Genomic DNA, 12,975 nt, shown 5'->3' on the forward strand with positions numbered 1-12,975 from the left:
CCATACAACGGAAGCCTCCCGTAAGGCTGTTAGGGGGAGGTTGCGCCCCCATTGGTAGCTCGGGTAGTGATGCGAATAGCACATCACTGCCCAGATAGGGTTGCCACCTTTATCACAAATAAATACCAGTGAAGGTATAATTGGGTGCGGTTGGGTACGTGGCTTATCATGACGTATGGTTTCACCCTTGTTATTTTAGTGGCTGCAACTAATAATTGTGTCCCCCTCAGGGTCCCCAATAGTAACAGTGTCTCCAGTAGTAATCGTGCCCTCAGAAGTGTCCCCAATATTAATAGTGATCCCAGTGGTGGCCCTCAATAGTAATGGGGCCCACTCCTTGTGCCCTATCCACCCTGAACCTGTGATCAGGTAGCATCCAGTATGTCACTCATTCTGTCTTGCTCCCAACCCTGCAGAGTTGCTGCCTGGTCACAGCCCCCCCAGCTGATATTTATTAACATGGCCGGTAAAGAATAAATACCGGTGCCACGGGGCATTTGAGGTCAAGGCCAACGACCATAAAGCATGATGATGCAAGGAACAGCTATGCCGCAGATAGCCCAAATCGCAAAAGGCGCTGAAAGTGAACCTCCATTTTAGGTCAAAATTTTGTCCTGGAGCTGACGGAAGCGGTCATATTACCTGCTGCTGTTCTTCTGTACTGATGCCCCTCTGACCTGTTGGTCCTGGGGCCCATTTTCAGCCATCCAAGATGGCCGACAAAATCTTCAGACTACCTAATCCTCACAGTGCATTGGCAGTATTAGACTGCTTTTTAATTGGCCAGCACTGCTCATGTGATTGGTTCTGGCCAATCAGAGAACAGTACACAGTGTGCATTAGGTAACTATATAATTGCAACTGCCACCTTGCAAAAAGCAACCCGAACCATCGGCTTGAAGGAACATTGGCAGCAGTCAATATACCCCTGCCTCCATGGTGGGACGGATATTTGTCCTGAAACCGGATAGTCCCTTTAAGTGAGAGTTATTTGCCTTGCAGCTGCCGAAAGGGGTGCCGGAGATGTGAACGAGCCGGCGAGAGATGCCGTGCCAAGAGGAAGTACAAGATAGAGTACCGCTATCCCGTAGCGGTAAAGTATCACAAATCCGTCTATGGAGCGTAATATAGTTTATTATGCAAAAGTTCATTAACATTTTTTTTGGGGAAAAAAGTGCCTCCTCCGCCTCCATCTGCCATCGCCGTGCCATCCTGCGCCACCACCGCCACACACCAACGTGCTGTAACAGTCTGCGAGTTGATTTTCGAAGGCTGTGTGCGATCCACTCCTGAATGTGACGGGGGATGTCCAGTGTGACGAAGGCCTCGGTTTCTTCACGTTTATGGCACACCCAGTTTGGCGCCATTTCTGAGCCAGGCTCTGGATACAACATTTAGCGGGCGGCTTAGTACCTGGGTACTCATCAGCAAAGGCCTTCATTGATCTGCTTTGCACAGAGGTATCCGCTGTTGCAGGAAGAACTCCACCGGGCAGATCTATGAAGGCTGTCTGAAAATAACCTGTGTCTCTTGCCCGGCCAATCACAGCGCAGCTTTCATGTCAGGTGAAATGAAAGGGCTATGGCCTCCTCCCAAGAATGTGGCGTCGGGATGGGGGGGGGGGGGCTCCTTTTCCGTGGCCCACCCTGTAGAAGGATTCCTTATAGTTTCCTCAAAGTTTAGTTTATGATATAAGTGTTTGTTAACTTTTTGTGCCCTTTGTTTTTGCATGTACTGTTCCTTTAAGGTCCTGATGGTTTAGAATTTCTCACGCAGAGCCTCCCTGGCACAGGCAGCGGGTGGCGCACAGATTCCTTGTGAATATTTCATTAAGCTGAATTATTTACTTTCACCTTGGCAGGTTCGTGGTCCTTCCTGTGTGACTTGATGTTTGAGGCCGGGGCACAGTGCCATGAGAAACGCAACACATTCATTCAGTGTGATGTAACCGTGCGAGTGGGAGCGCTACTGGTGACAAGATCTCTGGCGTACGTCCACATCTGTCATTGTAACTGGGAGTACGACGCCCGTCTTATGCCAGTTGACAATGGCACGGCACATGTAACTCAGATCAATGGACTGCTTGTCAGGTAGGAACCTGTGTGATACCGCCAGAGGGTGCTGTGTTATCCGTCCGGTAGACAATGTCTATAGCATGACAGGTCGGGTGTCAGGTGGGTGCACTAGAATTGCAGTTTCCAACAACTGAGGAAAGAGACCCACAAAGTCAGTCCTTTTGTGCCAGTGTGCTATGGTAGACCTAAAAGGGGTTAAAGGGGTTGTTCAGTTGGAAACTAACTGATGACCTATCCCTAAGATAGGTCATCAATAATAGATCGATTAGAGTCCATTTCCTGGGACCCCTGCTGATAAACTGTAAGTTTGGACTTTGCGTTCATGCACTGAGTTGATTTCTGCAGCTCTGTTCCCACTGCAGTGGCCAGGCTTGGTATTACAGGCATTGATGTGAAGGGGAACGCGGCCTGCAATACCAAGCCTGACCACTGTAGTTGGAACAGAGCTGTCTTTCTTGCAGAAATCCGCTCGCTGCATTAGCACAAAGGCCCAACTTACAGCTTATCGGCAGGGGACCCAGTCGGGAGATCCAAGCCAATCTACTATTGATGGCCTATGCTAAGGATAGTTCACGATCAGAAGTTTACGATTGGACATTCGCATTCAACATGGATGATTCGCAGCTCAGCGACCCTCTACTTGAAGAGGCCGTGGCACTTGGGGTAAGCTCTGCGGACTCTTCTCAGACCAAGGATGTAACGTTCATGCGTCATGTGATCTGGGTGCAGCTCAGTCCAGGGTAAGTGAATGGGATTTACTGCTAGGAAATATACAGCTTTTGCCTGATATGCAATGATTGGCAGGGGTCAAACAGCTGATGGGCAAGGGGATAGGTCATCAATAGCAAACCCTTAAGTAGCGTACTTTCTGTCTATGCGCTATCCGTATTTTTGACTGACTGATTGCGCACGGCACACAGACCCATTGAAGTACATTGGTGTAACCAGACATACGTGTTTCTTGAATGCAGACCCATGTTGAATGTAAAAAACTAATCCCAGAATGTCCTCTTTTGGTTTGTATGAACGGAGCAGAACCTCCCAGGGATCATTAAAAAAAGACACTGAACACAAACGTGATATGTGCTCTTTACACGCAAGCTGCCTGGACGCAGAGGAAACAAAATTAGTGACATCAATTGGACCTTCTTGCATTTTGGGGGGAAGACATGAAAAATGGATGACATGCAACATCCATGCGCAGTGAAATCAGTCCGTTTTTCACGGGCCGACATTGCATACGGCCGCGTGAAGGAGCTCTAAGAGGATGTTGGATTTTGCTACCTTATTTCTTGGAAGCGTTTCGATGGTCTAAAGTTTCAACTTGCGAGTTTGTTCTCCTTAGAAGCACACCAAGCCCCAGCAATACCGCATTATCATAATATAATACACACAAGGGGTCACAGGAATGTCCCCACAACATTTTCACACTTCCGTGGCTGCCCAGTCAACAGATTTATCACCTATAGAACATGTATGGGACCATCTGGGACAACAGGTCTGGCAGCCTAGAGGCCGAGTGCATGATCTAGAGGCGCAGTGGCAACATCTGTGGGCAAATGTGCTGCGAGATACCATATGTAACCTGTATGCCTCTATCCCTGACCGTATCACATCTTATATCCAAGCTATAGGTGGTCCAACAGGGTACTAGAGCCTCCATGCCCACCCGTATCACATCTTATATCCAACCTAGAGGCGTTCCAACATGGTACTAGATCCTTCATGCCCACCAGTATCACATCTTACATCCAAGATGAAGCGACCTAACATGAACATGGTGCTAGAGTCTCAATGCCTTCCTGTAACATATCTTGCATCCTAGCTAGAAGGGGCCCAACAGGGTACTAGAGCCTCCATGCCAGCCCGTATGACTTCTTGTATCCAAGCTAGAGGCAGTACAATAGGGTATTGAAGCTTCCATGCCCGCCAGTATGACTTCTTGTATCCAAGCAAGAGGCAGTACAATAGGGTATTGGAGCCTCCATGCCCGCCAGTATGACTTCTTGTATCCAACCTAGAGGTGGTACAACAGGGTACTAGAGCCTCCATGCCCACCCGTATCACATCTTGTATCCACTCTAGAGGTGGTACAACAGGGTACTAGAGCCTCCATGCCTGCCTGTATCACATCTTGTATCCAAGCTAGAGGTGGTACAACAGGGTACTGGAGCCTCCATGCCCACCCGTATGACTTCTTGTATCCAAGCTAGTGGTGGTACAACAGGGTAATAGAGCCTCCATGCCCACCCGTATCACATCTTGTATCCACTCTAGTGGTGGTACAACAGGGTACTAGAGCCTCCATGCCTGCCCGTATCACATCTTGTATCCACTCTAGTTTTGGTACAATAGGGTACTAGAGCCTCCATACCTGCCTGTATCACATCTTGTATCCAAGCTAGAGGCAGTACAACAGCCTACTAGAGCCTCCATGCCTGCCCGTATCACATCTTGTATCTAAGCTAGAGGCGGTACAACAGCCTACTAGAGCCTCCATGCCTGCCCGTATCACATCTTGTATCCAAGCTAGAGGCGGTACAACAGCATACTAGAGCCTTCATAGTCTGTTCTATTTTGGATGTTTAGCGCACCTCACCAATAATGAAGCTTAAAGGGGTTGTCCCGCGGCAGCAAGTGGGGTTATACACTTCTGTATGGCCATATTAATGCACTTTGTAATATACATTGTGCATTAATTATGAGCCATACAGAAGTTATTCACTTACCTGCTCCGTTGCTAGCGTCCCCGTCTCCATGGTGCCGTCTAATTTCAGCGTCTAATCGCCCGATTAGACGCGCTTGCACAGTCCGGTCCTCTCCCTGGTGAATGGGGCCGCTTGTGCCGGAGAGCTGGTCCTCGTAGCTCCGCCCCGTCACGTGTGCCGATTCCAGCCAATCAGGAGGCTGGAATCGGCAATGGACCGCACAGAGCCCACGGTGCACCATGGGAGAAGACCCGCGGTGCATCGTGGGTGAAGATCACGGCAGCCATCTTACTAAGGTAAGGAAGAAATCGCCGCAGCGCGGGGATTCGGGTAAGTACTAAATGGTTTGTTTTTTTTTAACACATGCATTGGGTTTGTCTCGCGCCGAACGGGGGGCCTATTGAATAAAAAAAAAACCCGTTTTGGCGCGGGACAACCCCTTTAACTCTGCTGCTGGCTGCTGCTGAGAGTGGAAGTAAAATCCCAGCAAAGCGCTGAGATTGAAGATGTCCTCAACCCCCGAGACATTGCCTAAATAATCATGGACACCTTCTTTGGATTAAATTGGCCACAGCAGCCATTTATTACAAACAACATAACATTAAATCTCGTAACATATCATAACATTGCCAATTCCCAGAGAAAGGGAGATCCTTGGAGCCCCAAATAATTCTGTCACCTCACCAACCAGGGAAATATTTGCAATGCCTCCTGACGCACACAAACTGACTTGCGAGACCCTATTTCCCAAACCATGCCTCCTCCTGCAAGCGAACTGACTCCGTAGGCCTAAACTCACCAACTAGCCTCTAGTCGCGTACTTCCCGAAATCAAGACCTGCTAGCCATCTTTGCAGGGACTCCGCCCTGTCAAAGCCAAGAGGTGACAGACCCACATAATGATCAATCAAAGGGGGGAAGGTAGCTATCCAGCCCCTGCCTTCCCCCTACCCCACTTTTGTGCTGACTCCAAGGACCCCCTTACCCGCCACAGCCAGCACGGCTTGACACCCTCAAGCCTGCGCCACACCCCACAAAACAAAGGCTTGGTATGCTAAATCCCCTCCTGAACTACTAACAGCCACAAATCCATCCCAATTGCATTCAAATGAACTCCATCGGCTCTCCAAAAATTCCCCTCGCTACACTGCCACTCCACCATTCCACCATTTCGACCCACAAAACGAAACGCCTCTCTATTCAATTTTATCTAAGCCTTATCCAAACCTTTGATTATCTAGCATACTGCCACACTTTCCGAGGAACTATTTCTGACCATACTACTGTCAAGCCTCGATAGGACTTTTTACAATCTAAGAATGTCATATCTAATGTCTCTAGACAAATCCCTGAAAGGCGTTCTGCCTAAATCGTTCCCCCCTACATGCATAACTAAAATATCCGGCACCCTATCCAAACTTAGAGCCTTTGTACGTCCTGCAAAACCTTACATCATGACATCCCCGTAACCCCAATTCATTGTATTACGGCATCTCTCCTCTCAAACCTCAACTGTCTACCGTCCAGCCAAACTCCTTCCTTTTCCACCCCCCAATAGACGTAAGAGTGCCCCAGAATCCAGACCAGAGCAGGACAATAATCTGTAACAACAAAACAAAACCATACAATGAATCACCCCTACCCCAATAACCATAACCCTTTTATAAAGTAACTGTGCTCTTACGTATAATTTATAACCAGACTCCCACCCAGCAATCCTCTTAACAGCTTCCGCCTCCATTCCCCAACTAGAGGCCTCTGTGGCTGCACCCACTCTAAATGAGTGTGGCCCAAAATGTGAACTGTCCAAATCTACCTCCTTTAATGCCTTCCTAAAAACCATCGTAAACTGAAATTTTGACAAAAACAGTCTGTCCTCATGTCTCAAAAACGGCCCTGAGTTCACCCCGAGACCTTTTTATAATTTTTCCAAGTTTCTAAATGCCCCCGGAACACAACCCAAATCAATCCTCTGTCCTCAAAATCTGAAATCAGCCTGTAATCCACCCCTACTTTTTACTGGGCTAAACTAACTCCACTATCCTTAATGCCCCCAAAAAGGCTAGTGAAAACGTAACCTTAAATAAAACCCTTTTAAACTCATCCTCACAAACCATTCCTAACTAGAGATGAGCGAACGTACTCGTCCGAGCTTGATACTCGTTTGAGTATTAGCGTGTTCGAGATGCTCGTTACTCGTGATGAGTACCACGCGATGTTCGGGTTACTTTCACTTTCATCTCTGAGACGTTAGCGCGCTTTGCTGGCCAATAGAAAGACAGGGAAGGCATTACAACTTCCCCCTGCGACGTTCAAGCCCTATACCACCCCCCTGCAGTGAGTGGCTGGCGAGATCAGGTGTCACCCGAGTATATAAATCGGCCCCTCCCGCGGCTCGCCACAGATGTATTCTGACATAGAGGAGGGAAAGTGCTGTTGGTGCCGGAGCTGCTATAGGGAGAGTGTTAGGAGTATTTTAGGCTTCAAGAACCCCAACGGTCCTTCTTAGGGCCACATCTAACCGTGTGCAGTAGTGTGGAGGCTGCTTTTTGCAGTGTTGCACATTTTTTTTTTTTGGTATATCGGCCGTGCAGAGCATTGCGCCCTGCAGTAATTATACATACTCCAGGGCCAGTAGTGGTGATGAGGCAGGGACAGAAGACATATATTTATTGAATATAGGCAGTGGGCCTTTCCAAAAACATTTGGGAAAAAAAATCTATTTGGGCTGCCTGTGACTGTCCTCAGTGTACTGGGTCTGTGCTGGGTGTAGTTGTCCTCCTAATTCATACGCAGCCAGCTAAGTGTTACAGCAGGCTTGCGCAAAATTTCCTGGCTCTGCTGTGCGTTCCGTAAGCGAAGTCAGCCTCCAACCACAGGCCAATAAGCGGCACATGTAATTACAGAGTTCTGTTTCTGCACTACTGGTAATACAGCATGCTGAGGGGTAGGGGTAGGCCTAGAGGACGTGGACGCGGGCGACGACGCGGAGGCCCAAGTCAGGGTGCGGGCACAGGCCGAGCCAGTGCGGTGGCCAGGGGTAGAGGCAGGGCCAGACCGAATAATCCACCAACTGTTTCCCAAAGCGCCCCCTCGCGCCATGCCACCCTGCAGAGGTCAAGGTGCTCTACGGTGTGGCAGTTTTTCACAGAGACGCCTGACGACCGACGAACAGTGGTATGCAACCTTTGTCGCGCCAAGATCAGCTGGGGAGCCACCACCACCAGCATGCGCAGGCATATGATGGCCAAGCACCCCACAAGGTGGGACGAAGGCCGTTCACCGCCTCCAGTTTGCACCACTGCCTCTCCCCCTGTGCCCCAACCTGCCACTGAGATCCAACCCCCCTCTGAGGACACAGGCACTACCGTCTCCTGGCCTGCACCCACACCCTCACCTCCGCTGTCCTCGGCCCCATCCAGCAATGTCTCTCAGCGCAGCGTCCAGACGTCGCTAGCGCCATTGTTTGAGCGCAAGTGCAAGAACGCCGCCACGCACCCGCACGCTCAAGCGTTAAACGTGCACATTGCCAAATTGATCAGCCTGGAGATGCTGCCGTATAGGCTTGTGGAAACGGAGGCTTTCAAAAGCATGATAGCGGCGGCCCCGCGCTACTCAGTTCCCAGTTGCCACTACTTTTCCCGATGTGCCGTCCCAGCCCTGCACGACCACGTCTCCCGCAACATTGTACGCGCCCTCACCAACGCGGTTACTGCCAAGGTCCACTTAACAACGGACACGTGGACAAGCACAGTCGGGCAGGGCCACTATATCTCCCTGATGGCACATTGGGTGAATTTAGTGGAGGCTGGAACCGAGTCAGAGCCTGGGACCGCTCACGTCCTACCCACCCCCAGAATTGCGGGCCCCAGCTCGGTGGTGGTATCTGCGGAGGTGTATGCTTCCTCCACTAAAGCACCCTCCTCCTCCTCCTCTGTCTCGCAATCAAGATGTGTCAGCAGCAGCACGTCGCCAGCAGTCGGTGTCACGTGGCGTGGCAGCACAGCGGTGGGCAAGCGTCAGCAGGCCGTGCTGAAACTACTCAGCTTAGGAGAGAAGAGGCACACGGCCCACGAACTGCTGCAGGGTCTGACAGAGCAGACCGACCGCTGGCTTGCGCCGCTGAGCCTCCAACCGGGCATGGTCGTGTGTGACAACGGCTGTAACCTGGTGGCGGCTCTGCAGCTCGGCAGCCTCACGCACGTGCCATGCCTGGCCCATGTCTTTAATTTGGTGGTTCAGCGCTTTCTGAAAAGCTACCCACACTTGTCATACCTGCTCGGAAAGGTGCGCCGGGTCAGCGCACATTTACGCAACTCCAAGACGGACGCTGCCACCCTGCGCACCCTGCAACATCGGTTTAATATGCCAGTGCACCGACTGCTGTGCGACGTGCCCACACAGTGGAACTCTACGCTCCACATGTTGGCCAGGCTCTATGAGCAGCGTAGAGCTATAGTGGAATACCAACTCCAACATGGGCGGCGTAGTGGGAGTCAGCCTCCTCAATTCTTTACAGAAGAGTGGGCCTGGTTGGCAGACATCTGCCAGGTCCTTGGAAACTTTGAGGAGTCTACCCAGATGGTGAGCGGGGATGCTGCAATCATTAGCGTCACCATTCCTCTGCTATGCCTCTTGAGAAGTTCCCTGCAAAGCATAAAGGCAGACACTTTGCACTCGAAAACTGAGGCGTGGGAAGACAGTATGTCGCTGGATAGTCAGAGTACCCTCATGGAGGAGGAGGAGGGGGAGGAGCATGAGGAGGAGGGGGAAGAGACAGCTTGGCCCACTGCTGAGGGTACACATGCTGCTTGCATGTCATCCTTTCAGCGTGTATGGCCTGAGGAGGAGGAGGAGGAGGAGGAGGATCCTGAAAGTGATCTTCCTAGTGAGGACAGCCATGTGTTGCATACAGGTACCCTGGCACACATGACTGACTTCATGTTACGATGCCTTTCTTGTGACCCTCGCGTTACACGCATTCTGGCCACTACGGATTACTGGGTGTACACACTGCTCGACCCACGGTATAAGGAGAACCTTTCCACTCTCATTCCCGAAGAGGAAAGGGGTTCGAGAATGATGCTATACCACAGGGCGCTGGTGGACAAACTGATGATAAAATTCCCATCCGACAGCGCTAGTGGCAGAAGGCGCAGTTCCGAGGGCCAGGTAGCAGGGGAGGTGCAGAGATCAGGCAGCATGTACAGCGCAGGCAGGGGAACATTCTCCAAGGCCTTTGCCAGCTTTATGGCTCCCCAGCAAGACTGTGTCACCGGTCCCCAGTCAAGGCTGAGTTGGCGGGAGCACTGTAAAAGGATGGTGAGGGAGTACGTAGCCGATCGCACGACCGTCCTCGGTGACGCCTCTGCCCCCTACAACTACTGGGTGTCGAAGCTGGACACGTGGCCTGAACTCGCGCTGTATGCCCTGGAGGTGCTTGCTTGTCCTGCTGCTAGCGTCTTGTCAGAGAGGGTGTTTAGTGCGGCTGGGGGAATCATCACGGATAAGCGTACCCGCCTGTCAACCGACAGTGCCGACAGGCTTACACTCATCAAGATGAACAAAGCCTGGATTTACCCAGACTTCTCTTCTTCACCAGCGGACAGCAGTGATACCTCAGCAATACGTAGGCTGCACCCGCGGATGGAAGCATCGTTCTCTATCACCATCAAAAACGGGGACATTTTTGCTTCATCAATCTGTGTATAATATTCCTCCTCCTCCTCCTGCTCCTCCTCCTGAAACCTCACGTAATCACGCAGAACGGGCAATTTTTCTTAGGCCCACAAGGCTCAGTCATATAATTTTTCTAAACAATTTTTATACGTTTCAATGCTCATTAAAGCGTTGAAACTTGCACCTGAACCAATTTTTATTTTAACTGGGCTGCCTCCAGGCCTAGTTACCAATCAAGCCACATTACCGAAAGCGATTAATGGGTTTCACCTGCCCTCTTGGTTGGGCATGGGCAATTTTTCTGAGGTACATTAGTACTGTTGGTACACCAATTTTTTGGGGCCCTCGCCTACAGTGTAATCCAATTAATTTTTTGCCCACCTGCATTACAGCTGACGTTACATCAGCTGTGTTGGGCACTGCAATGGGATATATTTATGTACCGTCGGTGGGTTCCAGGGAGCCACCCATGCCGTGGGTCCACACGGAGTTGTAACTACATGTGTCCACTTCTAAAGAGCCCCAGTCTGACTGGGGCATGCAGTGTGGGCCGAAGCCCACCAGCATTAAACATGACATTACCTCAGCTGTGATGGGCAATGCAATGGGATATATTTATGTACCGCCGGTGGCTTCCTGGCACCCACCCATGCTGTGGGTCCACACGGAGTTGTAACTGCATGTGTCCACTTCTAAAGAACCCCAGTCTGACTGGGGCATGCAGTGTGGGCCGAAGCCCACCTGCATTTAATCTGACGTTACCTCAGCTGTGATGGGCACTGCAATGGGATACATTAATGTACAGCCGGTGGGTTCCAGGGAGCCACCCATGCTGTGGGTGCACACGGAATTCCCATTGCGGAGTTGTACCTGCCTGTGACTATTTATAAAAAAACGCGGTCTGACTGGGGCATGCAGACACCTTGACAGAATGAATAGTGTGTGGCACATAGTTTCTCCATTGCTATGCCCACGTGTGCAGCTCCTGATGGCGATGGCACAGGATTATATTTCTCATTGCTTCTGTACAGCATTGTGGGCTATCGCCCCGCCCCTTTTAAAGAGGGTCGCTGCCTAGCCGTGCCAACCCTCTGCAGTGTGTGCCTGCGGTTCCTCTGGCAGACGCACTTATAAATAGACATGAGGGTGGTGTGGCATGAGTGCAGTTGAAGGCTGCGCAGGGACACTTTGGTGTGCGCTGTGGACACTGCGTCGTGCGGGGGGCGGGGGGTTGGGCAGCATGTAACCCAGGAGAAGTGTCAGTGGAGTGTCATGCAGGCAGTGATTGTGCTTTGTTGGAGGTAGTGTGGTGCTTAGCTAAGGTATGCATTGCTAATGAGGGCTTTTCAGAAGTAAAAGTTGTTGGGGGGGTCCACTCTTGCTGCTATTGTGGCTTAATAGTGGGACCTGTGAACTTGAGATGCAGCCCAACATGTAGCCCCTCGCCTGCCCTATCCGTTGCTGTGTTGTTCCCATCACTTTCTTGAATTGCCCCGATTTTCAGAAATGGAAATCTTAGCGAGCATCGGCGATATACAAAAATGCTCGAGTCTCCCATTGACTTCAATGGGGTTCGTTACTCGAAACGAACCCTCAAGCATCGCGATAATTTCGTCCCGAGTAACGAGCACCCGAGCATTTTGGTGCTCGCTCATCTCTATTCCTAACGCTAGCCGCTGTAGAAAGCTAAACGATACCGGCCTCCGCCTAACTACTTCCCTTTCCCTTTCTAAAACCCTTCAATGCTTGCTTCACTAAAAAATGCTTAGTTATATCTCCACTACCCCTTAACTTACACCCAAAAGCCACTCCTGCCATGAAACGGTTCACTCGTGCAACTGAAAACCCTTCTTCTGAACCTTCTCCCAACCAACTTAATAATGCCTCTACTCTATCCTCCTCTGAGCTAATGGCCCAGTAACGCAATAACTACCCCTCCCATTCCTGCCAGGCTGCTACATATATAGCCCTCGTACCTCGAGCCAGTGATCGCTCAATCAGGTGCCCCACTGCTAGCCTACCACATTCCAGAGTCACACCGGGCAAGTCCTCCCTGGGCCAACATCCTGAACTGCTCCAACTGAATTATCTACCCCTGGAAAATGCACTGCCACCACCCACATGTTCAAGGACAATGCCTCCAATACCAGATGATGCAACAAATTCACCACTGGGGGAGAGGAAGCCGTCAAAGTATTAATCACTTAAACTACCCCATGTTGTCGCAGTGGAACCTGACCTTTTTATTCCCTAAAATGTACTGCCCAATGCGCAATGGCTATGACTATTGGAAAGAGCTCCAATAATCCCATATTCCGGACTAAACCCATCTCCCTCCACTCAATCGGCCCACGTACCACTGACCCTGAAAATATGCTTCAAAACATGTGCTCTCTGCGGCATCCATAAACAATTCCCAGTCTATGGCCTCCCTGACCTCCTCAATCATCACTAATTTCCCATTATACCTTTCCAAAAATGACGACCAGACCTTCAAATCTCCTTTGTGGCCTT

At 50.6% G+C, this 12,975-nt stretch overlaps 1 protein-coding gene across 1 annotated transcript in view; it reads left to right on the plus strand.

The window, feature by feature from the left end:
- The window catches only part of PKHD1 (PKHD1 ciliary IPT domain containing fibrocystin/polyductin), a 483,679-nt gene that overhangs the window by 93,553 nt on the left and 377,151 nt on the right, over positions 1-12,975 (plus strand). The window contains exon 33 of the mRNA XM_066594190.1: positions 1,862-2,090. Coding sequence (XP_066450287.1) covers positions 1,862-2,090 — 229 coding nt within the window. The remainder of the gene's footprint in view (positions 1-1,861; positions 2,091-12,975) is intronic.

The sequence above is a fragment of the Eleutherodactylus coqui genome, chromosome 1 (assembly GCF_035609145.1).
Source record: "Eleutherodactylus coqui strain aEleCoq1 chromosome 1, aEleCoq1.hap1, whole genome shotgun sequence".
Taxonomy (NCBI): Eukaryota; Metazoa; Chordata; class Amphibia; order Anura; family Eleutherodactylidae; genus Eleutherodactylus; species Eleutherodactylus coqui.